Source organism: Athene noctua, chromosome 4 (assembly GCF_965140245.1).
Source record: "Athene noctua chromosome 4, bAthNoc1.hap1.1, whole genome shotgun sequence".
Taxonomy (NCBI): Eukaryota; Metazoa; Chordata; class Aves; order Strigiformes; family Strigidae; genus Athene; species Athene noctua.
Genome location: NC_134040.1, coordinates 35,686,129 through 35,710,995, shown reverse-complemented (window position 1 = coordinate 35,710,995; position 24,867 = coordinate 35,686,129). Strand labels below are relative to the sequence as shown.

The following is a 24,867-nucleotide window of genomic DNA, read 5'->3' as shown; positions in this document are numbered from 1 at the left end:
GCAACACAGCAAGGAAAGGGCAGGGACACAGAAAAGAGAAGTCACTCAGCCTGAAGACCTGCATTCCTGGTTTAACCCTGTCACTCAACCCCTCTCTGATCTACTAAAGCAGAGAAAAAGGCACTTAGTTCTCCCTGTGAAGTCTCTTTTGAACACCTGGTTTACCTTGACACGTCTCTACTTCGAGGAGGTTTGCCCGTTTAATGGCAGTAGAGCTCACGCGTTCCTAGGAAAACACTGATTCACTCTGAAGGAGCATCCCTTTAATCTTCTGGCTTACCTTGATGGGGAAGATTCTGCAAAGCAGGCCGGGTAGTGCAGAGTGGGTGACTGATTCACAGGTACTTTGTGTAATGACATTCCTAGTGATTGCACGAAGTCACTCTGGCCATTTTTTCCATTAAGAAGTGGTTTAAAGTGAGTGTTTACAGATGAGTATGAAAGCAGCTGTTTAAGTAAAGATGGAATAAACTTGTAATACCACATGTACACCAAAAGCTTAGGATATTCCTTCTACGTGACCTTGAACAATAAGCTTGCTGGGTAGCCTGCTAGGAGCAGCTGAAAGCCAGTTTGTTAGGATGACTTGTAGGGATTCCCAGTGCTGGGAGACGAGCTAACCGTGCTCAAAGGGGGGGTGTGGTTGGCAGCGTTTGCCTACAGCCGCCTCTGCCACGGCAGGAATTGTTCCTTTGTGGGAACAGAATGTGGGCTCTGCTTACTCACAGCGGCAAGCGTCCGGAGCGGGGGGATGTGGCAGAGGGCCTTCCTGGTTCCTGGACCAGGAAGGTCTGAGAAGGCTGGAGGAGAGAATCTTGAAAGCTTGGAAGGAAGCCTGAGCTGAACAAGCCTGGATGCCAACAAACCCAAAACACACCTGCCGCTTTTGCGTTATGTAGCTGACAGGAAGCTGGTGAGGACAGGTACCTGCCAGGGATCTCTGCCGTACTGAACAAAGCATGCTTCCGTCCAGACCTAACTGGTGAGCTAAAGGAGCGGATCTAGATAAAAAGACACAACTAAGGCACCTGGCTACTGCCTTACAGATGTCTCCACTTGCTGCTGATCTGCTTTCACAGTTTAGCAGGTCTGCCAGTCGTGTTCTAGTATTTCAGATAGCTTCTAAGCAGAGAACCTCTCTCTCTCTCTGTGTTTTCCCTTGCTGCAACTGGTTGCACATTCAGGTTTAACATTAATCTACCTGCTAATCGAGAGATTTTTGAGCACAGGAGGATACAGGAGGACAAACAGTAACACATCCGGATGTTTTTCCTGATGCACATCAGGTACTCTGTTCCAGAGAGGGAGCCTGGTGTTGAGGCTGCTAACGTGATTAGCTCTGTTGCAACAGAGGACTCGGCTGTCTGTGCACACATACCTCTCCTGGGCTGCAAGCTCTCTGGATTAGAATCTCAGATTTTGACCTGGAGGAATCATGGTTGGGTTTTTTTACCTCTTCCCCCATAGCAAACAGGAGACAGAAAAATACAATTTACTTAGATCTCTTCAGGCTCTTCTGGATGCCTTTAAAAAAAAAAAAAAAAAATCAGAGCTTTTTCTTAGGTGCAGCTTTCAAGGTACCTAATTATTACTTGAGCTGGGCAGAAAGAACTTATGTAGACTGAGAAGCCTGTTCTGTCAGGAAGGCCTGAGTCATAGGTCATGGTTTTTCCTTGGTAAATAGAACAGATTCTGTGCAGCTTAAACCCAAAGCGCATTAGACAACTGGTCTGTATGTCCAAGACAGACATCCAGTTGTCTGGCACACTACTTGTTTCTCAGTCTGGTCATCTTCCCAGACTCAGTCATCATATCTCAAGTGACCACAGATCCCAGTTCACGGAACTACTGAGCTGGAGACCAGATGCGGCCTGGCAAACAAAACTAGTTTTCAAAAGCTGCAGTGCAAACTGGTAGAGCTCCTCGTGGTAACACGAAATGTGGTGTGCTCGTCACCTGACAGTTACAGGGCACCAAAAACATTAGTTTGTTTAGCGAGAGCAACAGAAGCAGGGAGTCCTGTGCTGAACCCCAGCTGGGCTCGCAGTGGTTCCAGCCTCTTTTCCTGCAGCAGCTGGAACAAACAGAGACCAGGGATCTTGGGTAGCGTCACACTGCCTGCCTACAGAGTGCAAGCCAAGCAGTCATGCCTTCCCTCACGGGTCCGACTTTGACATAAGGGCACACTCATTCCCTAGAAACACTGCTCTGCACCAAGAGACCTCAAAGGACACCACCTTAGCCAAAGCACTTTTTTTTTTTTTTTAAAAAAGAGTATCTTTAAAAGAGTATATTACTTGTTAGATGTGAATTTATACAACAGTGATCATTCTGGGGCATGCAAACCAAAGCAGAAAGTATCAAAGTTATTAGTTCTTGGAGAGGACTGACTTTGCATTAGAGTCTACAAAGGTAATAATCTTTAAGGTTTTAACTTCGTACCTAGTTTCAGGGACTGCACAGGGTTTAGTTTCTTTGAGCCAGGTGCAGGATAGAGCCTGTGCTGCATGCTGGCTTTTTCTCTGATGCCTTGAAAAAAACCCCTCGTTGTTTGCCAACACCTCTGTGTTGTGCTGCCTTATTGTCTGTAAGAGCCATCACATACTGTCTCCTATTTGACTTGAAAGGGGAAAGGACCATAGTTGGTTACAGCTCTGAGACCAGTGGACACTACACCTGCTGCTCAGTTACCGATCTGCCATAACGATGCAAGCCTACACTAAAGGGCTGGGCTTGGGTCATCAAAATAACAGGAAGCCCCAAATCTCAATTATCAGACATTTAACTACCCCCTTCTAATTGCCTTCCTTTTGTCCTATCCTCACAATATTAGAGGTGCTTAACACAGTAAAAGTTTGTGTACTTGCTTTCCTTACTTGAGCCCACCGGTGGGGACAGTGTGGCATTTCTTGTGCTCCAGTAATTGTTCAGGTGTCTTCATGAACTTGTGGCACACATCACACTCGAACATCCGTGTGATCAGGTGGATTTGCAGATGGCGTTCAAACATGTTTTTTGTTTTGCAGACGAAGTTACAAAAAACACATTCAAAGCCTGAAAGAAAAAATAGGAAAACATTCCTTACATCATGGCCAGATCAACTGCACAGAAGGTGACAGTTTATGTATGTTTAACAGCGTTTTACCTTTCTCTGACTTCTCTTCAGTGTTCACTGAGGTCTGACTACCAGGCACTACAGAAATGACTAGCAGGTTGTTTGAACCCTTGTTTTTTGGGGTTATATCTGCATCTTCTTTGCTGTTGGCAGAGTCGCTCAACGCTGACAGCGAAGATGAAGATGGACTGTTAGATTCACTGGGTGTCTTCCTCTCTTCAGCTGAAAAACAGGAATAAAGAACAATAACTAGTACAGCACATTAGACAGAATCTCTATGAACCTGCTTTAAATTTCAGGAAAAATATTTAAAGTTAATTTAAACATGCTTATAATGAGTCTGAAATGAATTGATCTGTTAAGAAATCAGTCGCACCTCCCTCCTTTTTATTAGAGTTTACAATAACACATCTCTCAGTTTATCCTAGAATTGAGTCTCTGTAACGGTAGTGGGAAGGAAGCATGCAACTCAACCTCTTTATCAGGCTGAAAAAATCCCAGGAAAACACACTGATTAGCTCAGAGTTCAAAAACCAATGAAGAACTTGTCACTTAGAAAGGAAACAGAGCTTCTGTAGGTTTGTGATGCTGAAACCAAAAGTGCCTACTGGTCCAAGCTAAACTTCTCCCACCTTTCTATTTATGTGAGTCCAATGGGTAAATGTGGGAGGAAGGAGAACAATCTCACTCACTGCACTGAGGAGCATTCTCAGTAATGACTGTAAGAGATAAAAGCGTGGTCTCAAGGTTTATCTGTTTCTATTAGGAGCTCTTATTGAAAATAATAATTAACACCCCCCCCCATCCCCCCCCATTATTTAGCTAGTTCTAAAGCTGAGTTTCCTTATGTATGCAATAAATGTATGAAGTTCAAGTCCCAAACCCTATCGCACACTAGAAATGACAAGAATGACACTTCTCATATGAGAATCACCATGAGGTAACCAGGCAAGGATGGGCGCATTATTACCTCCCACCCACGTATGGGTTTAATCAGAGCTGTGTTAAAAAGAGACTTTACTAAAACTTCATATTCTCTCTGTGATAAAGTCCCCTGATCAAGGGCTCTGCGAACACCAGTACCTATGTGCCTAGCTTTAAACTGATGAGCGGCACCTTTAAGTCTAAGATAAAAATGTAGGAATGCACTAATGAAATCTGATGACCCAAGCTGTCAATAGGGAGGATGACTGGGATATCATACAGAAAGATTCACTGACCTTGGGGACCACAGTAATAGAAATGGAATGAAATTTAATAGTACAGAGTACAAGGTTATGATCTGAAGGGCCAGGAACAAGAATTTCTGCTACAATGAGGAGTGCTTAAGTTGGGAACAGTCAAGGAAAACAAAAGAAGAATTTGAGCAGAACATGGGATGAATATAAGCAATCAGTGCAGGGGAGCCTTCGAGGAAGGTAAATATGACCACAGAATGTTATTGCGTGAGCTGTTCCCAGTAGCTGCTGCTGTTTTACGCTGCCACCACTACTTATTTCATTTTCATCATGTACAGCTGTGCTTGCGTATGTTGAGAGCAGGGGATCTACCAAGAACATATGCAGCGAGGGATTGGTACAGTGAGAAAACTGTGTTTCATATAAGAAAAGGCTCGATGTACATTTAGAGGGGAGAGGGTTGTTCTCCATAAATATACCAAGGGAATAAATACTGTGGAAGGAGGGAAGGAAGGTGGAGGGAGAGAGAGGTGTACTGCTGTTTCAGATAAAGGACAGTTCTGGCACAAGAACAACGTATGTGTATTCTGATTATCAGTAAGACACATGCTGGAAATTTTAAAAAGGTCCCTAATCTTTAACGGAGGAAAATCTGCAGCTGCCTATCTGTAGAAGTAGTTGCTTTACAACAATTATACGTGTCTGAAGACACAAGCCAACATCCTTACAAACAGGCCTTTTTATGACTTGCTAACATCACAGGATAAGGGACTGGAGTCAAGTGACCCAGAAAATTAATTCTATTTTTTACTCTCTGTATTTGCCATATGTGTAAGCATTTGGCTGAATCACCAGCTGAATGGCTCAGTTTGATAGGGTGAAGGAAGAACAAGGGGGTTTTTGTCTTTTTTTAAAAGACAAGCACAGCTCCAATCTTTTAGCCATGATAGGAAGATACAGTAGAGCGCAGTTCAGTTTTGAGCTCCGATGCAAGCTTTTCACATGGCTATGGGTGGGGCTACTCATTTGCCTTGACTTCCTATGTATGAAGTGGAGTTAGATACAAACACCTCAGACAGCAGGGAGTAGTGCTGTGAGCTACGCTGGCATAAAAATCCCATGAGAGTTTTCCAAGAGGCTGTATTTCTGTAGTTACATTTAACTTCTGTATCTGTGAACAAAAGAACTGCATTCTTCTCTCCCTTCTCCTTCTCCACCACTCCCTGTTTTCCCAATCTTATTCCTGGTAGGACAGGAAAAGCAATTTAGCAATGGAAAAACTGTGCTGGATGCAATTTAGGTTCAGTGTTGTCAACACAACTGTTGGTAGTTTGTGGCAGCAAAATGCTTCTGCCTGGTGTTATAAGAGAAATTAATTAAAAGGATTGTATTTTTCTTCTCCTTAAATTATGCCAGACTTCATTAGTTGGCCTAAGCATATGGAGCTTGTTTGAAAACTGCTACTGCTCTTATCTTTGGCTATTAAGTGAACAGAACCAGGGAGAGAATACATGACTTGTTCTGTTATTTAATATAAAGTTACATTTATGGTATTGCTGAATCGCAGTGTCAACTAAACATCAGCGTGAAATTCCAAACGGATAGACTGTGGAGGCAAACACACCGAAGAGTGAAGCTCAATGTCTTATGTGTTTCAAACTTATAGCTGGGTGTGCACAATTAGCACTCAAAGTCACCTTATCATCGCTGAAGTCAAACCAGGATTTTGATGAAATAGTAAACCAGCCAGAAAAACAAATGAAGTATGCTGACTTCAACAGGGGGAGGGGATTTAGGGGATAAGGGGAATAGGAAGGAAGAGGGCTAAGTAGTCCTTCATTTATTTTGCTAAGCTTGAAAATTGATCTGCACTACAGATTATTTGCCTGGCTGGAGTCCAATTCACTTCAGCTTTGAGATCAGGCCTTAATTAGCAAGCATTTCAGTGAAAGTCGAGTGCTAATGGGAAGTGTGGAGGTTGCACCTAAAAAGCAAGGAAGAGAGAGATCACTGCACTGGGAGAGCGGGATCATCACCTGTGTGCTTGCTGTTGACATGAGCCTTCATATCTGCCTCCTCCATAGTGACAAAATCGCATGCTGTGCAGCAAATGGAGAACATCCACTGCTCTTTATCCACATGGAGGGACATATGACTGACAAACTGGACATTCATCTCCGTCTCAAACCCACACACATGACAGCTGCAGGCAGAAGGGAATTCAAGAGTAAGAAACATTAAAAACCAAACCACAAACAGAAGCATATTGCCTTTCCCTGAATTTGCAAGAAAAAACTCACTGCACAGATTTCATCTCTTCCTCACTGTTGAATGTTCACTGCAAAATTCTTTTGTCTGCTGAACTGCCTTTCAACTGATGGCCATGCCAATGTGATTAAGGGCAGGCACAATGCAACAATCCTGTACATGCTATAATGACGCTAAATAATCATAAAGTTAATTAAAAACTACAGATTCCAGATGCTGCGCATCACCTAGCTGATTCCTTTGGGCAATAAGAGGCATTGCAGCTTTGCCAAGATGTTTAGTACAGCTGATACACTGACAAACGGAGAGCTTGCTGCACACTCCAGGAGTTATTTTCAAGCCCTGGAATGGTTCCCATGCCAAACTGGGATCTTGTGCAAAACTGCCTGGCAGTTTCAGTGTAAGCAAGTAAAAATGGGTTCAAACATTTCTTATGCTTGACTGGAAAACAGCAGCCATCAGCTATGCAAATAATTAGCAGGGACACAGATTTCACGGCCAGTGCATAAACAGAGTGATACTGAGATGGAAAGGACCCTTTAATTTAACTTTCTTTGCAGAGTCCTTCTCTTGCTTTGATTAGGACATTAACATTTAAAACAAGCCCCAAACATTTTAGAAGGTGTATACTCTAGGGAACTATTTTGCTTTCCCAGGGGGATGAACTAGATAATCTAATCCAGCAGGTCTCAATTTATTTCTTACTTCTATGATTTTGTAATTAAATCTGCTCTTGGCACTTTGACTAAAAGTAAGAGTGATTTGGTAATCTGCTTGGTCACTAGAGTGCACATCACAGAGAATGTCCAAATATCCATTTTATCCGGGCAACTCCTTTTAACATTTCAGGCAAATTCTCCTGAAGGTTTTCTTTCTTTCATCATGTTGGTTACCGAATGTAGACACCTCTAGAAAATGGAGGAAATATGTATTTCCATACAATTCTTATTACGCTTTACTGTTTGATTTCATAGATTTGTCTGAAAACAATGGAGCTGTTAGAGGCAACTGGAAGCACAGTGCTTTAGATCTGTCGTGAATCTGTGTACACCGTGGGATGCTTCCAAACACAAAACTTACATGAACGCTGAAAAAAAAAAGTTCAGGAGGCTTCCAAGAGGCCATCTGCCTCACAAAACCGTTTAAAAAAACCAACGCCACACCAAAACCCAGAGTCTTTCCCAATGGCTAGCCAAGTCAAACAGCACGAGGCAGCCAGCTGGGTTCTGCTGCTTAGCCTGAGTCAGATGTGGGCAAGACAAATACTTTCATCGCAGTTCCACCCTGCAGCACCAGAAGGGTGGCCCTGTAATCTGCCCTTAGCAGGCAGATAAAACATTCAGATTGCAGTGTCTGGTGCACAACCCTTGCCTGGGTCCTCACCTGTAGTAATAAGGGTGCTTCTTTCCATCGCTGCCTTCAGAAGTGACAGCGCTGACAATGTCCTCAGTGTCTGTACTCACCAGCTTCACAGAATGGACGGTCAGGTGCTGGTTCAGGTTAGCACGGCACTTAGCAGCATAGGGGCACAAGTGGCATTTGTATTTTCTCTCTTCTGAAAAAGAAACAGAAAACCTTAAATGTACACTTCATTTTCAAGTAAGCTATTTTTAAAGCTGGCAATAACCAAGTATGCATTCCTCTGGGTTTCTCCAAGCAGCTTTCAGAATGAGGTACTTTGGAAGCTCGACATTTTGGAAACTATAGGAGTTCACAGCAATTACTCAGAAAAAAAAATAATTTGGAGGTAGTTTAGGGCTAGTTTTTTTAACTTGCTCTACCATTTGTAGCCAGATAATACAAATCTTTATAAACTGGAAAACTGGGGCAAGTGCTGCTCTGAGAGCTGCAGCAGAGCCAGTAGAGAAACAGGTTGGTAATCTACAACTACTTCCTTTACCTAGCATCTTTTATTTGATTTTGGGGTCCAGTTATTCCTGAGGTTGCCCATGTGATCACCTGCAAAGAGTTGATGGTTGATGATTTTGTATTAAAATCTGAGGGTGGGGAGGAAAGGGAATGCTGTATCATTAGGCCAGTTCCAAACACAAACGAATTAAAAACACTCACTCAAAGAACAGTTGAAGAAATTAAATAAATTCATCATGAGTCTCTGATATGCTTCACAACTTAAACAATTTTAAATAAGAATGATTTTATTTTAAATTCAATGTGTCTAAATCCTGGCGGCACATTTTTTATACGTGCCAGCCTTTATTTTGCAAAGAGTTGATTAAAATAACCAAACATTACATCAGCTTTTACAACCTTTCCCTCTGAGGAGCTGCTGCTCTAGATTTGAAATATAATGCTACAAGTGCTAGGGGCAAGGCATTCAATAGAGCAGCTTCGGACTAAAAAAACCCCACAACTCCATGGAACAGAGCACGTGAACCTTTTCTGCTTGGCTCTACTAGACGGTATAACACACACTGGCATTACACCAACATATTTTTCAGCACTGCATCAGAAATTTGTGCTTTTAAGTCTTATTTTGTACAGTGCACTTCAGCAGGCTGACAAGGTGCATCTTCCATATCAAAACTCTGGTAGTCTCAGTTGGCTCGAAGCTGATCACTTTAAGGAGGTTGGAATGGGGTAGAACAGTCCCTGTTCCTCCCAGAAGAACTGGATGATGAGAGCAAAGATGAATGACAGGTATTGAATCCTTTCAGTTTCCCCGGATCTGAAACACCAAGGCCAAATCTTTTGTTGTTCAGTGACATTTAAGAAGCTCCTCAGGTTAATGTAAGAAAGGCTGGACCTTCTCTTCAGAACTCCATTAACAGGCTTGGTTAACCAGTTGCTCTACAGCCTGGTCTACTGGAACCTGGGCAAACTTGAGTTTACACATTTTGTAAGACATGTAAAGTAGGCTATAAAGAAATAAAATGTTAGTTAACTCCCTGAACCCCACTCTGACATTCGATCCTGACTCTGGTCTAAGTGCAGGGAGCTGAGGATGGCTCACACACTCTTCCGTTTACCTTCTTCCCCCTTCCATTTAATGAAACCCTGATGAACTACAGATTTCCTCAGCGCTGTACCAACCAACCACAAAGCATCGGCTTACCTGTGTGCAGCGAGAGATGCCGGGACAGAGTCTGCTGTCGACCAAACACTTTTCCACACACGTCACAGGGAAAGAGCTGGTCATTAAATTTCCAAGATGGCAATCCATTTCCCACCTCCAGCCCCAGCTTTTCTGTTTCTATGCCAAAAACCACATGAACAGAGAGTCATATTTTAAGAACTCTGACGACTTGCAGATTTCATTCAGTAGAGTCCTGTAGGTGTCGTATAAAATGCAACAACTCGGCTGCATGCTGTGTGATCTGGCAGAGGAGTTCATGTAAAAAGAAAACTCCCAGTGATGGAAAGGGAATTAATCTTTCATACAGCACCTCTCATACGTACTCTAAAGCAGAACACTTAGTTAAATTGCTCCAGACATAGTCAAAGAGTTAAACCAGATTATGTAAAGAGAGCAAGTCAAGAATAAGCAGGGCAAAGGATTAACCTCTAGTTCTGTTTTTGCGGAGAGACCACTGCTTTGGCTTTTTCACTCACCCACCTTCACCTGGTGCACGAAGAACGTGTGGTCTCAGATAGTGGTCTGTTTTACACTGGACTATTACTCATTACTGAAGAAAGGTTTCCAAACCTTTTCTCTTCTACTGATGCAGAAATTTTTGCTTCATGAGCAGACTTACATCGAAGGAGAACAGAAGACGGCTCAGACAAACGTTAAACCAAGAGGACACAACACACCAATGAGGGGGTGGTATCCAGAGTAAGCTCTACCCGGCACGTGCTGTCCTCAGGCATCAAGGCCCCCAGCAGCTTACAGGCCCATCCACTGAAAAGCTGAGACCCAGAGCATGCCATTATCTTTGAAGAAGTGTTTTTAATTGTTTCAGGAACAGAGAGAGTCTGCCATACAAAAAAAGAAACTCCAGAGAGCACAAAACACAGACAGGAAGGCACCGTGGAAGAAAGTAGAGAGAAAAGGACTGGGAATGGGGAAATTAAATAAAGGTACACAGTGTTCAAGAAGTTAAAAGTATGGCCAGTTTTGATCTGGACAGAAGGGAGCAGAGAGTGGATGGAGACAGGGGATAGCAATGATACTACTTAGCTCAATAAAAGAAACAGTATCAGTGACCCTTGTGTAAAGAAATACTCTCTGCAAGGGTCCTGTTGTCTGAGGAGATGGAACTGCTGTTCTAAGAGGTGCACAAAACTGAAAGGGTACTTGGCAGCTTTCCAAATTCAGTATCCAGTGGTGAGGGGGCTTGGTTTAAGGCTTACGTCTGGTAAAAGACCTTCTATTTCTACTGGAAAGGAAGATGCAACACTCAGAGCACCTTTTTCTAAACCAATGCTGCCTGTGAGATTGCTGCCCAGAACTAGCTCCACCAGGGCATGTGTGCATACTGTGACGGAGGAAAACCATTTGACTGGGATTTTCAGTTAAACAGAGACAGAGGAGCTGAGGACAGGAGTACAGAAACATCTTATAGAGTGTAAATTACTATTGTAGAGGACAGCACAATCCAGCACAATCTTCATCTGCTGAAGCACTGAGGAGTAAGTGCTTGGGGCACTAACCTCATTTGGGGCTGAGATTCCACACAGCAATCTCAGCAAGTTTAGGGATGGTCATATTTGCCAGCCCCTTTTCAGCTGCTTGTTCCTTTCTCCTGTGACTCTGTAATATGTTACAATATTCACCACACCAGAGGAATGACGGAGCACCTCTGAGTGCTACCACCCAACAACACATTTTTCTTAGAAGAATTTCTAGTTAGAGAACAAGTTCTGCCTATTCAAAATAGTCATTCTGTGAAATTAAAAAGGAATACACCCCCCCATCCCCTAAGGGCTCTAAGTGACCCATAACCTCCAAGAACTGCAATAAAGAAATACCCTTTTTGTTACTATCCCTGAGTTCAAAACAATGGAAAAATCTGACTCTGTATTAATGCTACAGATATTTTAGCAGAGCTTTTTTTGAGTACATAATCAAAAGAGGAATATGGTAATAATTATAAGAGAAGGTCACAAGGGTGTAGGTTGCTTCAATATGGTCACAACAAAAATGAATTAATTGGGACATATACCAAACAAGCAGGCTCAATTAAGTAAACAAGTCTCTTAACAATTCACTTCAGCATTAGTCATCACCCCTCTTTTATCTCTTAAGAAGAAGAAATAGAATACCCTCTTCCCTATGTGGACATACAGCTATCAGTTCTGGGAAGCTCATAGAAGATACAAAAAATATCAGCTAGTGAAACCTAGTCCCTTGCAAAAGCAGCTGCATATTCTCCATTGATGCAAAAGAGGATACTGTAGGTACTTTGAAAAGTACTTCTATTTACTTTAAAGATTTATTCCTGGAGTCCAAACTACAGTGCTTCTTTCTTCTCTTTTGACTGAATCTTCTCTCTGTAGCAAAGCGCTTTTTCTATTCAACAAACTTTTTTAGCTTGTTCATGGCAAACCAGAGTTGGTCTCTGTTGCAACAGGACCCTCAGCACTTCGTGGAAGATTTCTCAGCTCCAAGGGAGACCCCCTACTTCCACCCACCTTACCTCCTGGGCAGCTTTTCTGCAGCCTGGAAACTGGAGCTCTGTGTCCACACAGTGGTCCAGAAATCTTCCCAGAACATAGCCAGCAACTGATTTCACAAGTGACCTGAAGAACCAGGTGAATCAACACCCACATTCAATCCTGGGGCTGTCTCTAATTAATGCCAGGGAACGGTGTTTTCTGAAAAGTGAGTACGAGTCAAATGACTCTGAGACCGTAACATTGGTTTGTACACAGTGTTCTCTGTGTATCCCAAAGCACTCTACCAAGACAGTCAGCATTGCTACTGATCAAGAATACCTTACACAGTGGCCAGGAAGAAGATGGACTGAGACCAGATAGTTAAATAATAAATCACCACTGTGAGAGATGTCCCACAGAAAGCCATCTTTCACCATGACATCCCTACACTAAAATGAAGGAAAGAAAAAAAACGAAAAAGAAAAAAAAAGGACTCGATACATGATTTCTGCTTTAAATGTACAGCCCACAGCAAATTCCAAAACTTCTGTTAGAAAAGCATACATGACAAAATAATATCGAAATTATTACAGAAGTAATAGACTGCATTATGGGTTCTGGAGTTTAAAACAAAAAATGCATAGTCAAGTGGAAGGCCTCCAAGTTCTTCAGTACATCATGAAAAAGTCATAAAATATTACGACTCAGTATATTACAGGCTAGTAATAAAACTATTTTGAAATAATTTTGCATAGAATTCTTAAGAGTTAAAAATTTTATGTAAAGGTAAAACTTAAACCTTATTGAAGTTTAGTGAAATACATCTTTATGGATGCCTTTCCTGCCCTTCTGCATCACCTGGTATCATCTCCCTACTAACCCCAAGTCAACTTCATAACAAGTAGCTGTGTAAAGCTGATCATAGAAGATAGGGTTAGAAACTATAAGGACTGTCACCATCTGTATTTTCCCTGAGGTGAGGATAAGTTGGACATCAACTGCAGAAATACTGTTCTTTCCCTGCTCTTGCTCCTCCAAATAGATTAATTTCTGGTAAACAAAGCCCAGCAGCTTGAGAGAGTTACTATTTACTCCTTTCCTAAACTGTTGGGCATAATTCCGAACATGTATGTATTTTCAGTTTTCACAATTAGTGATTAATGTTACTTCTCTTATCCTCAAACCAGTAATATCAAAACGGAGAGTACATTAACCACCCGCTCTGAAAAGCCTTTAGCCTGACTTTTGTCAAGAAATGCTGAGAAAGTATACCATATCTGGTTGAGGCTGTAACTGAAGAAGAGAACAAAGTATGACCTGAATACATGAGTAACTGTCCAGAGTCACCAAAGCAGCCCCCATGACTGCTAGTAGCTGTCACGCACAGAAAGTTCCCTGGGGACTGGCTTTGGACTCTAATACGTGGTACTTTGATTACTTGTTTTCTTTTACTTAGCACACATATTTTTCAATTACTGCTTCACAGTGCTTTATACTACATTATGTTTTAATCTATAGTTCACTGCCATGCCTACTTTCGTATTTTTGTACTAATAACAGAAAGAATGAAATCATTATTTAACTGAAAAAGACAATGTTAAGAAAACAAAAAGTATGCTGAAGTGTCATCTAAAGAAGACAAATTAATATTTATAACCTTTGCTGGTTTAGTGTCTGCTCACACATCCTATAACTCGCTTAAAGAGGTGCTTCTCGGTTTCATCTTCACACGTCCATATACCTCAGAAGCAACAAAATCCACATGGGCAGATCCTTATGGTCACATGGAATCCTACAGATATAAATTAAATAGATTGCCCTTTGCAATAAGTATTCCTTGAAGGGGTGGAAGTGAGAGGTGCTGATGAGTCTTAACAAGGAAGGTCAAAATTTATTATCTCTCCATTCTTCTGGAAGTGTATGTCATATTTATACTCTGGGTTATTCAGACAGTTTGACACCACACAGATGGTCAAAGGAAATCAGGTAAGTAATTTTGAAAATGAAATGAACAGAAATCCTGTGAAGGAAAAAAATACACAGTGGTGGTTAGACTATTTTTAACCAATCTCTGAAGAAAACAAGTTAGATGTCTAGAGGATCTGGTGACAGAATAGCCACTCAGGGTGAGGCTGAGAGCTAAGAGGAAGAGATGGCCAAACTCAGAACAGGAGGTGAATTGGGAAAAGGTAGATGACAGCCAATACAGAAAAAGAGGAAAGGAAGCGTGCAGTACCTCCCTCTTCATATCCAGGGGATAAAACTTAATGCGAAGAGTACGAGATGCAGAATGAAGCTCCCATGGGAGAATGCATCTAAAAAAATTCCACCAAACCAGAAAATGAATAAACTGATTGAGAAACAGCACTGGACAAGGTAACCTGGTTTCTGTGAGCTCATGGCAAGATGATGAACACTACCAGTAGTGCAGATGTCCCACAGCAAGGCACCTCATTTTACTCTGAAAGGACATTAAACGGTCATTAGGTAACTTTTCATTACTGCCAGCCTGTCCTTTGCAATCTTTTGAATACCACACATTTACCCAAAAGGTAAATATACTGTATGAAACTCTATATGAATGTCTCAAACGCTTGTTCCATTTGTGAGGTTATTTCTATTTTGTTACATCTAAAAGAGAAAAAGTTCAAGAAGTGATTTTTTTCAGAAACAAGGTATTCAGGTCAGGCAATCATGCAAACCCTGTCTTAAAAACATTTTACTTGGTCAAAGAAATTTTCTTTCCTTCCTCTGTCTGCATTCATCTATGTTATTATAATGTCTTCCTACTTTCTGCAGTGTTCTCATCATCAAAGATGAATTTTATTGCTTTGGAGCCTTCCATTTACATGTGCATCTATCACCTCTGGCAAGCACACTGTATTTAAAAATTGAGAAGTCTTTTTGTGAAATGTGTAATTAAGGCTCTGCTGCAAGCTTGTTTGCCAAAAGCCTGCGAAAGGCTCGCAAGCTCAAAAATATATTTATATGAAATTTCAGTGCTCCAAATCCTATATATCTTACTCCCTTCCCAACTTACTTTCATGAAGGTTTTACTTGTAGCTCCAGAATTCTTATTTCTAGTAAGTCAGTTAAAATAAACGGTGCAATCCTTCCAGTAACTGTAGTTCCCGAGTAAGATATGTCTTGCAACTTATCTAAGGTATCTGTGATCCTAAGTGGTCCTGCAGTTTTCATTTGTTACTGCCAGCATCACAGCAACCTGTCTGGTCTTATTTTAGGATGTGTCTTTTACTGTAAGCAGACTCATCCACTATTAGCCAGAGATAAGCAACTGCTTTTTTGGCCTATAAATTTCCTATATATCCCATGAAAATAAAAAGAAGAAAGAAAACTCTTTTTTTTGTACATCAAGCTTCAGCTGGAATTGCAAGCTGGTTTGCTTGACCCCTTTGTGGTGGTGTTTTTTTTTTTTTAATCTTTTTGCAGCTATGACAAGCAGCCAGTGCTGTCCCCTCTAGTATCAGTTCAGGGGCATCTGTTCAGACAAACCTGAGCCCCGCTGTGCGTGCTGTGGGCTGGCCAGAGGTGAGCTTGCACCAGCCTGGGAACCACCCAGCGCTGGCAGCAGAGCCCCATGCCCAAGCAAGCACGTTCAAAGCATGACCAAAGGAAGGGTCTACGCAGCCATGCTCTCAGTCACAACATATGGCAGGCATGAGAAGTTACTTGGAGGGAATTAACAATACTCTAATAACAAAAATTCACACAAAATTATTGCTCAAATAAAAGAACCCTAGTTCCACTCATGAGCGCGACAAATACCTTCTGTTTCATTAAGTCCTGAAAAATTGCACATAATTAGACAGTCTGACAGAACAACTGCACAGAGGTAGCAGAGAAAATCTCCTCACTAACTAAAACAACTTTACCAGTGCTATTATTTTTCCCTCAAATGCTTTTCAAATAGTTAACATTACTATGGAGTATGGTAAAAAGCAATAATGTTATGATAATTTAAAACCCTTGATATGGAAGAAAATAGAACCCAAGTGAATCCATCTATCAGTAGCATGGTGCTTAAGTTGCTCTTTCTAAAAACATCATGTAAGTTGGAAATATTTCAATAAATAGCTTGCATGACCCACAAAAAGAAACATTAATATTGTGCACAGAAGTATTCCAAATGTCCAGTGATAGGCAACAACACTTGAAAAAGTCACTGAGAAGTGATAAAGATGCTGGAGTTTGTGAAAAGAATAAAACCAAATAAAAGATCAACTTTAAACATGCCTCCACAGAAGAACACGGGAAAACAGGAAACGCCATTTCACTGCTAAGACTGAGCCTGTTGTTCAAAGATGGACAGTCAGAAGCAGAGTGGGAAAAATGAAACCTGAGCCAGGGCAAAGACAAGGTAGGGGCAGACTGACTTCAAAACACAAGGCCACTCCCCACCTTCTACCTTTGCACCAAAACTAACACCTATTTTGAATTTACTCAGAAGTCTTCTATTGTATAAGTGAACAGTGAGGCTTATGATAACTTTCACCTGCATTATAAAGCTTTGAGATTTGCTTTTATTGTGTGTATTAAGCTGAAAACATAAGAAAAAAAAAGAAGAGAAAAAATCCCCAGTTCAAAACTTAAATCAGTCTATGTAAATTCTGTGCAAGGTGGCTGGAGTTGCACATGTTTAAGGAATCCTAAACTTGCAATGATGTTGCAGTCATTTCTTGAAAATTATTTTTACATGTACACTATGACATCAACTTGAGGATAACACTGGACAGCACCCTCTACTCCCCCCAGATTGTATTATCCACTGTACTGCTCTAGCATAAAGCATAAACAGGATTGTTTTGGTGGTAACTTAATTCCTTACACAGCAAGAAAGAATAGAACCATGTAAAATTCCTGACATAAGCAAAGTGAGGCCCTGAGCTGTGAATTTACTGGCCAAAAAGAAGTAGTCATGGAAGCTCCCAGGAGCTCACTGCACAGGCTCCAGGAGTTCTTCAATCACTCAGTTATCACAGTAAAGAAGGTCACTTTGGTTTCATGACTATAGATGAAATAACGCAATATGGCCTAGATGGAAATGGGTTTATTGTTTTCACTGAGGGAGTTGAGACATTGCAAGAAAGGGATAGGAAGCACCAACAAATTTGCTCCCTCAAAAGTGTTTTTAAAAGCTTACCTGATCATTGTTAGCCAAGAGACCAATCAGCCTTTTCAGTAGCAAAGAGCTCCATCATCATAACTTCACTTTTTTTTTTTGTTATTTAGAAATAACAGTTATTGTAAATAAAAGTTAAATTCTATTGTCAGAGAAAAACCTGATAATGTGCTCCCCCCCTTTCCTGTAGCCCCTTTAAGTACTGGAAGGCTGCTCTAAGGTCTCCCCCGAGCCTTCTCTTCTCCAGGCTGAACACCCCCAACTCTCTCAGCCTGTCCTCACAGGGGAGGTGCTCCAACCCCCTGAGCATCTTCATGGCCTCCTCTGTGTCTTTCTGATGCTGGGGTCCCCAGAGCTGGACACAGCACTCCCGGGGGGGTCTCACGAGACCAGAGTAGAGGGGGAGAATCCCCTCCCTCACCCTGCTGGCCACACTTCTCTTGATGCAGCCCAGCACACAGTTGGCTTTCTGGGCTGTGAGCGCACGTTGCTGGCTCACAGTCAGTTTTCCATCCACTACTACCCCCAAGTCCTTCTCCTCAGGGCTGCTCTCAATCATAAGACATGCTGTAATGAATTCATGTAAGTTCTCTGTAATTCACAAGCAGGTAGACCTCACACTTAGCTCAACCATTTACACTGCTTGTAACATCTATTTTGGGTGCTACAACACTGAGTTCACATGAACTTATGAAAGTATCATTTGCTCCTATTTTTACACCACAGTTAATTGATTTCCATAATTCCAATAGGTTTCTAGCCTTTTAATTGCTTTCCTACAATTATGCTTAAGACACAGTTCCTAAGAAATCCTTTAAAAAAATCAGAGACATCTGTGCACATTTAGGATCACTATGGTGTATGTACAAATTTTCATTTCTTTCTTTTGTCACTGTGCCAATTTCTGCTTGCAAGTCCACCTGAAATTGGGGCTTTTCTTTCATAGAGAGAAGGTAATAACACTTCTAGGGCACTCTGCAGAGGCTAACACTAGTACTCCCCATCCAGAATTCAGATACAAATAAAGACAAACTGGCCTTTAGTCTGCATTTTTCTTTTCAGCCTTCTGCATCCTCTTTAGTGAAGCAAAAGCTGCAGTACTAGAGAAACTGGAAGCTGGTGACCAGAAACCTGTGCAGGGGAAAGCAAAATAAAGCCCCAAATGCAGACAGAGTCCCTCTTCCTGAGCTGACTGAATTAACACAAAAGAGTCAAAACTAGATGAAAGTAACTGCAAACATTCAGGCAAATCCACCTTTCCATGTTTCAGCAAGCTGCCAGGGAAAGGCACCTCCCTTCACAGTACGTGGTTGCTGCTGTAAAAGACTAAGTTCTCGCTACTTTTATTGCAGATTCCCCAAGTGATAAGCAGTGAATTTGGCATTTCCTTGAAGCCCTTAACTCACGATTTTAAGAGATGTACGTCTTTCCTTGAACTCTCTCTTAACACAAGCACATGCTTCTACCTGAAAACCATCCTCTCCTTCCTCCTGCACTACCACCATCTGCCTTCTGCTCGGGTCGTAGTTGCAGTCAGTACCCCGACTGCCCCAAACTCAACTAAACACCCAGCAACCAGTTAAGCAAATTTGTACCCGGATTGAAATCATGCTGTAGAAGAAAAAAAACCCCTTCTCTTCAGCTTTGCTTAGATTATTTTTAAACAATGGGGTTTTTGTTTTGGTTTCTTTTTTTTTTTAATATATGTACCTGTCCAAATAGCCTGATGTGTTTTGCGTTTAATTTACTCTAGACAGACAAATATTACAGAAGACAACCTTGTACAAGATAAGATAGGTGAGGACTGGAGAGTCCCAAGGTAACTCTAAAAAGAAATGTCAGGAATGATGTGTTCCAATTCCTTTGCAGAGCGAGAAAAGTAATTCTAAAACCTGTCTTTCTATTTCATGTTGAGCTTGTGTCTGGAAAAGTTTCATATTCGGGAAACAGTCTAACTCAATGCTGATGTTCACTTTTACAAAAGATTCTGATATTAAGACAGACAAAAGGATATGAAACTATAGATGGGTTTGAATAAGATGCAGTCTAAAACACAGCACGCTGAGTATTTATAAACCAAAAGCCTCATCTATCAAATCTCTTTCAAGAGGTTATTTAATCGCCATTATAGCTTTGCTACTGAATTTATATCACAGAATTAGAGCTGGAAGGAACCTCAGGAGGCCATGTTGTCTCTCCCTCACCCAGAGGCACAGCAGCCACACACTAAACATACCTGTCAGTCCTGGCAGGTGCTTGTCTCATTTATTTTTTTAAGAACCCTCCCATGACAGAGGTTCTACAGCCTCCTATGACTGTTGTGCCAGTGCAAAACCACTCTGCTGCTAGAAAGTTTTACTTCGTGTTCAACTTAGATGTCCTCTGCTGTCATGTAAGCCTGTTATTCCATATTCTGCTCACATGAACATAAGTGAGGTTTATTCTTTTTCTCTCAAAGCTGTCACTTTACATATTTGAATACCATTAGGTCTCTCCCCTTTTCTTCTCCAGACTTAATAAACATAAATTCTTCAACCTTTATGCACAGCTCATGTTATCTAAACCTCTGATCACTACTGTCCTATACATTATTCTCGGATTACAGAGCCCAAAATTGAATTCAGGGCTCCAGCTGTAGATCAGAATTACCACATGTGCCTTACAGACAACATTCCCCTTATCTCAGCCCGATGTTTGCCCTTTCTGCAACGTGTACAATGTCATCTCTATATACAGTGTCTGACCAAGACTAATACAGATCCCTCCCTTTAAATTGCACAGCCTGGGCATTCATCCCTCCCTTGTCTTTGTAGCACTCATCATTCCCCCAGGCACAGAATTTTGTCCTCACTGAATTGGCTACTATTTTCCAGAGTGTTTCTTCAGTTCCTCAAGGTAAGACTGAACTCTAATTCTGACCTCTGAAGTGCGCCTCCATACGTGGTGTCACTAGGACATTTAATAAACACACTTTCTCTTCTGTCATCCACGACATTAATAAAAGGACTGATTAACACCAGAGCAAGCACAGAACAACATGGTCCCTGGGGTTTGGCAGCTACACTTAACCACTTAATTATAGATGTACCTATTCTCAGTTTCCCTGCTTACTATGAGCCTGTTGTGGGTGGCAGCACAAAAAGCCTTACTCAAACTCAAGAGTTCAAATTTCTTCAAGGACCTGGCAACAACTACTGTTAGGCTTCTTTCCATACAAATCTCCAAGTTGGTTACAGCTGTCCTTCCTGAAGCCAATTGCTGTTATTTTGCTGTTTTCCTGCCTTCCTTTCCCAAAACCCACATTCTATCTCTCCATGGTCGTTCTTCACCAAGTTGCCCCCTGTCACCTGCATCAAAACACAGGTCCCAAGAACTTGCTGGACAGCTTTGTGTTGTCCTGAATTCACCTGCCAGCAGAAGACAAGTTAGGCAAAATCCCATGTATCTCATTCTGTATGATAACTTTGGTTAAGTGTAGCTGCTCAGGAAGCCCTTCTCAAATTCAACCTCTACTTGTGTTATATATTTACTTAAACATATTGATAGTGACAATTATTTTACTTTTTAAAAAAAATCACTCACTGTTGAGTAACTATTAGAGATCCAGAAAACATATCAAAAAAATTGTAAGAGATGCCAAAATCTGCTCTGTTTGAAAGGGTAAAAACCCCAATTGCTAAGTTTTCTTTTTCCACGTGGCATGAAACAGTTACCTCTGGCCATTTTGCTTTGGATTTTATGTTGATATTTCTTAACAGCTTTTGGTTTCCTGGGTTTAATGAACCGGGTCTAGTCTGATTTTATTCTGAATGAAACTGAAGGTATTTGTTCTGAGTGAAATTACTTTGCTCCTCTGTCCTTTACCAAGAGGTTGATCCTGCTTTAGGAGAAACAAACATAAAAGGGAAATGAAATAAATATTTTTGCCTATATGAGAAAGACTGCACAGTATTAGAGGGGAAAAAAAAAAGTTACCCTGTAAAAAAACAGCCCATAATAAACAAGGATCACAAATAGATCAAGATAGATGTCAAGTGCCTTTCAAGACAGCCATTAGACATCGACCTGAATGTGTATCTTTCTATTTGTCTATTTTAATTAACACCTTTCATCTTGAAGGTCCTGTAAATAATTGGCAAAATAATTAGTGCAGTGACTTCACAAGAAAAAAGAAGTTAACTCTGTACGCCTGTAACAATTTGTGCAAAGTCCTGCTATTTAACATGTGTTGTATTGAGAGGGACTGGCCAATTCACCAGGAGTTTCATGTGTTCCTCAGAAGGATCTGATCACATTCCCCTTAGTTGCTGTGGGAATGGCTAATAAATACAGATTGTTAAGAAAAACTAAACCATATACAACTACGCACATGCTGAACATTTCACTTGTCCTATTTTAGCCAAAGAACGCACTGTGCATATTTGAGCAAGAGGCAATTTGCTGATCTGAAATGATCTGTTCTGCATAATAATATTTCCAGTTCTGAAAGGGACTTGTTAGTTTTGAAGACTGTGTGGCTGCTCAGGACATAGTCACTATCGTCGTATTGCAGATCTGCAGCACACATCCACTAGATGCAAACCTGCCTGGCAGCAGACCCAGAAAAACCTGCAGAGGAAATGTAATGTTGTAATCGGTTGCAGCCGTGTTGGTTATGATCCCATTAAACGAACCAGAAATTTGGAACCCTCTGCTCAATGACTGCAGTGCAAAGTGGTTGTCAAGGCAGCTGGGTGCTTAGCAAAAGAAGGCTGCACCCAGGCAGATGATCATGGGAATCTGAAGACAGGATGTGATAGATAAAAAACACGACAGAGCCAGAACCACTGTCACACAGTTTAACGCTGAATTATGTTGAACAAATTCTGCAAGATCTGTCTTGCTTTGGAGAACTATGCCAAGCACAGCCCACTTCTATAGAAGTCCAACTATCTCACCTTCTAGAATCACTTTCCACAACTTGCCAGCAATCTGTCTCTTGCTATCAGACTTCAGAGAGAGACCATGACAGCTCAGAGTTCCTGGCCTTCTAGAGAATGCAAAGACAGAGTGTACACCAGTCAATGTGTACCCCAAAGACATTCTTTTTGCGTGAAGAATCAAAGCAAAATGCATATTGGAGATAAGGAACTAAAATCAGTTACTCAAATCAATCTGCCACAGTGTCACAAAAATTTTTGGTACCATCTATGAAGCTGTCATACAGGTTGGATTTGTCAGAGGGATCTCTCCAGTACTCTTTTTCATACATCTGCATGGATTTTTTACACATACACATGCATGCATATGCATATGCACACACAAAAAGAAGAGTATCAGGTTGAATCTCACCGCAGACAGGTACCAAAAGAGGAATAAAATTAAATGGGTGCTTCTGAGGACCGAGAGAACCAGACTTTGCAAGGCTTAGTGAGTACTACCATTGTGTTCTGCAGGCAGCAGCGACAGCGTGGCATCTACCTGCAGCACCGCTTTCAACAAGCACATTTCACAGAAATACTAAGATAGAAATGAACAACTGGACCAAGTGCCCGATGGAGCACGCCCTGCATAGTGAATTAAGTGCCACTCTACACTTTTCCACTCTGTCAGGAAGCCAACAGGGGTCAGACACTCTCATCATCAAGAAAATGAAGGGGATATCTAATGTCCTGGGTGGGCAGAGCTCATAACTCAGACCAAAACTGAAAGCAAGTAAAATGACCATAACCACTAATAATGGGATAAAGCAGGGGGGGAAAATGCACTATATAAGTCAATTCATGTGCATGTGCACTCCCTCTGCTTCTATATTAGCAATAAAAGTTGCTGTTCCATCACAGAGACAGAAACCACTGACAGGATCCTGAAATGTTCTTTCAGACTTTCAAAGAAGTCTGAAGTCCTGCAAGTATGATTAAGGGACTGAAGCATCTGTCATACAAGGAGAGCCTGAGAGAGCTAGGACTGTTCAGCCTGGAGAAGAGAAGGCTTGGTGGGATCTTTCCAACCTGTAGAAATACCTGATGCAGGGGGAATAAGAAGATGAAGTCAGGCTCTTCTCAGTGATGGCCAGTGGAGCGGAGGCCAGGGCACAAATTAAAACATGGGAAACTCCATTTAAACATAAGAAAACACATTTTTTACTGTCAGCACCGTCAACAACTGTCACAGGTTGCCCAGAGAGTCTCTATCCCTGAAGATATCCAAAATTTGACCGGACACAGTCTTGACCCACAAGCTGACTCTGCTCTGAGGCAGGGGGTGGAACTAGACTTCTTACCTCGACCATTCTGTGATTTTCTCAAAAACAATAGTCCACAGGTTCTGCTGTCCTGAATGAATTAAAAATCAATTGCTTGTAATTGTACTCTTAACCCCTAGCCTTCCATTACAAATTCTATCATTTAAGACTGTGAAGAAAGTCTTCCTAAAGTAAACAGAGGATTGCCCACTATGTGAAGTTAGAAGTTTTTTGGCAGATATAAACAAACAACAACCACTGTAAGAAGGTGTGAATTGTCTAATTAACTCCATGGGTACACAGCTGGGAAGCCGTACAAGGATAATTTAAATGCCAACATTTCATTGCTGATCACTTTAGCAGAAATCCTCCAGGCCTGGGCATTTCACAGTCCCCTAAGGCCTAAAGACATTTTCCATGGTGACAGAAGTGCCAACAGTCCCCTACTCAGAAATCAAACCCTCAAGGTGTCCCTTCATTTCTGCAGTAGTGCAGTTACAGTGGTCTCAGGGACAATGTAACATAAGTTCAAAGTAGGTCTGGCAGCAGGCTAAAAGAGACCGAGAAGCAAAACTGTCAGTGGCAGCTTGTGAAGAATGGAAACTGTATCAACTCTAACCTCATATTCAATTTATTAAGGTCCCGACTTTCTTAACTAGTCTAGTGATGACCCAAAATTCAGAGATCATTGCTGCAGATGGTTGCAGAAGTTTAGTTTGCTGCAGAGCACAGGAGACCTTAATCAACCACAAATACTGCTGAAAAACAGTATACATGAATGAGCATGTCTGCTGGTTGAACCAAAAGAGCTCTTGCTATCTACTTTCTAGATGCTTTAAGCCACACAAAATTACAGCATCATCAAGTATACTGACCTTGAAGTGTCTTTAAAAAGGGATTAGAAAGGAAGATACATGCAAAATACTTCATACTAAAGAATGTGGTATCTCTGCAACATGAACAGCTTGATGATTTATCATGTTCAAGTTAAAACTCTAAACCCTCAGGAGGTTATTTTTTCAGCTACAGTCACAGAAGAAAGTAAACAAGATTAAGTGTGGTCACAGCCATGTCAATCTCACACAAACACTGAAATTTCACATGGCCGAAAGATATGGCCTTGCCTTCACCCTGCTCACATCCCAACATTCCCACAAACTATTAGGAAAAAAATATTAGTTCGCTACATCCCCTGATCCCCTGGCTTACAATGTGGCCACACAGATGTTGGTATTGCCAGGTTGGAGAATGTGTAAAGATGAGGCCCAGGGAGCAGGCCGACTTCCCCCTTTAAGTATATTAAAGTTACATGGAATTACTGCTTCAGAGAAAAGAAGGATGGTGTGAGTATGAACCATAACAGAAGCAATCTGTACATCTCCAGAAT

At 41.5% G+C, this 24,867-nt stretch overlaps 1 protein-coding gene across 5 annotated transcripts in view; it reads right to left on the bottom strand.

The window, feature by feature from the left end:
• ZNF827 (zinc finger protein 827) overlaps nt 1-24,867 on the bottom strand; it is a 113,017-nt gene that overhangs the window by 4,113 nt on the left and 84,037 nt on the right. For 3 of the 5 annotated variants that reach the window (XM_074904988.1, XM_074904990.1, XM_074904989.1), the window contains 5 exons: nt 9,635-9,772; nt 7,945-8,116; nt 6,330-6,496; nt 3,146-3,337; nt 2,877-3,054 (listed from right to left, as the gene is read on the bottom strand). In XM_074904988.1, coding sequence (XP_074761089.1) covers nt 2,877-3,054; nt 3,146-3,337; nt 6,330-6,496; nt 7,945-8,116; nt 9,635-9,772 — 847 coding nt within the window. Of the gene's footprint in view, nt 1-13; nt 448-2,876; nt 3,055-3,145; nt 3,338-6,329; nt 6,497-7,944; nt 8,117-9,634; nt 9,773-24,867 lie in introns of those variants that run through there. The other 2 variants (XR_012633561.1, XM_074904991.1) reach the window with 2 other exon arrangements.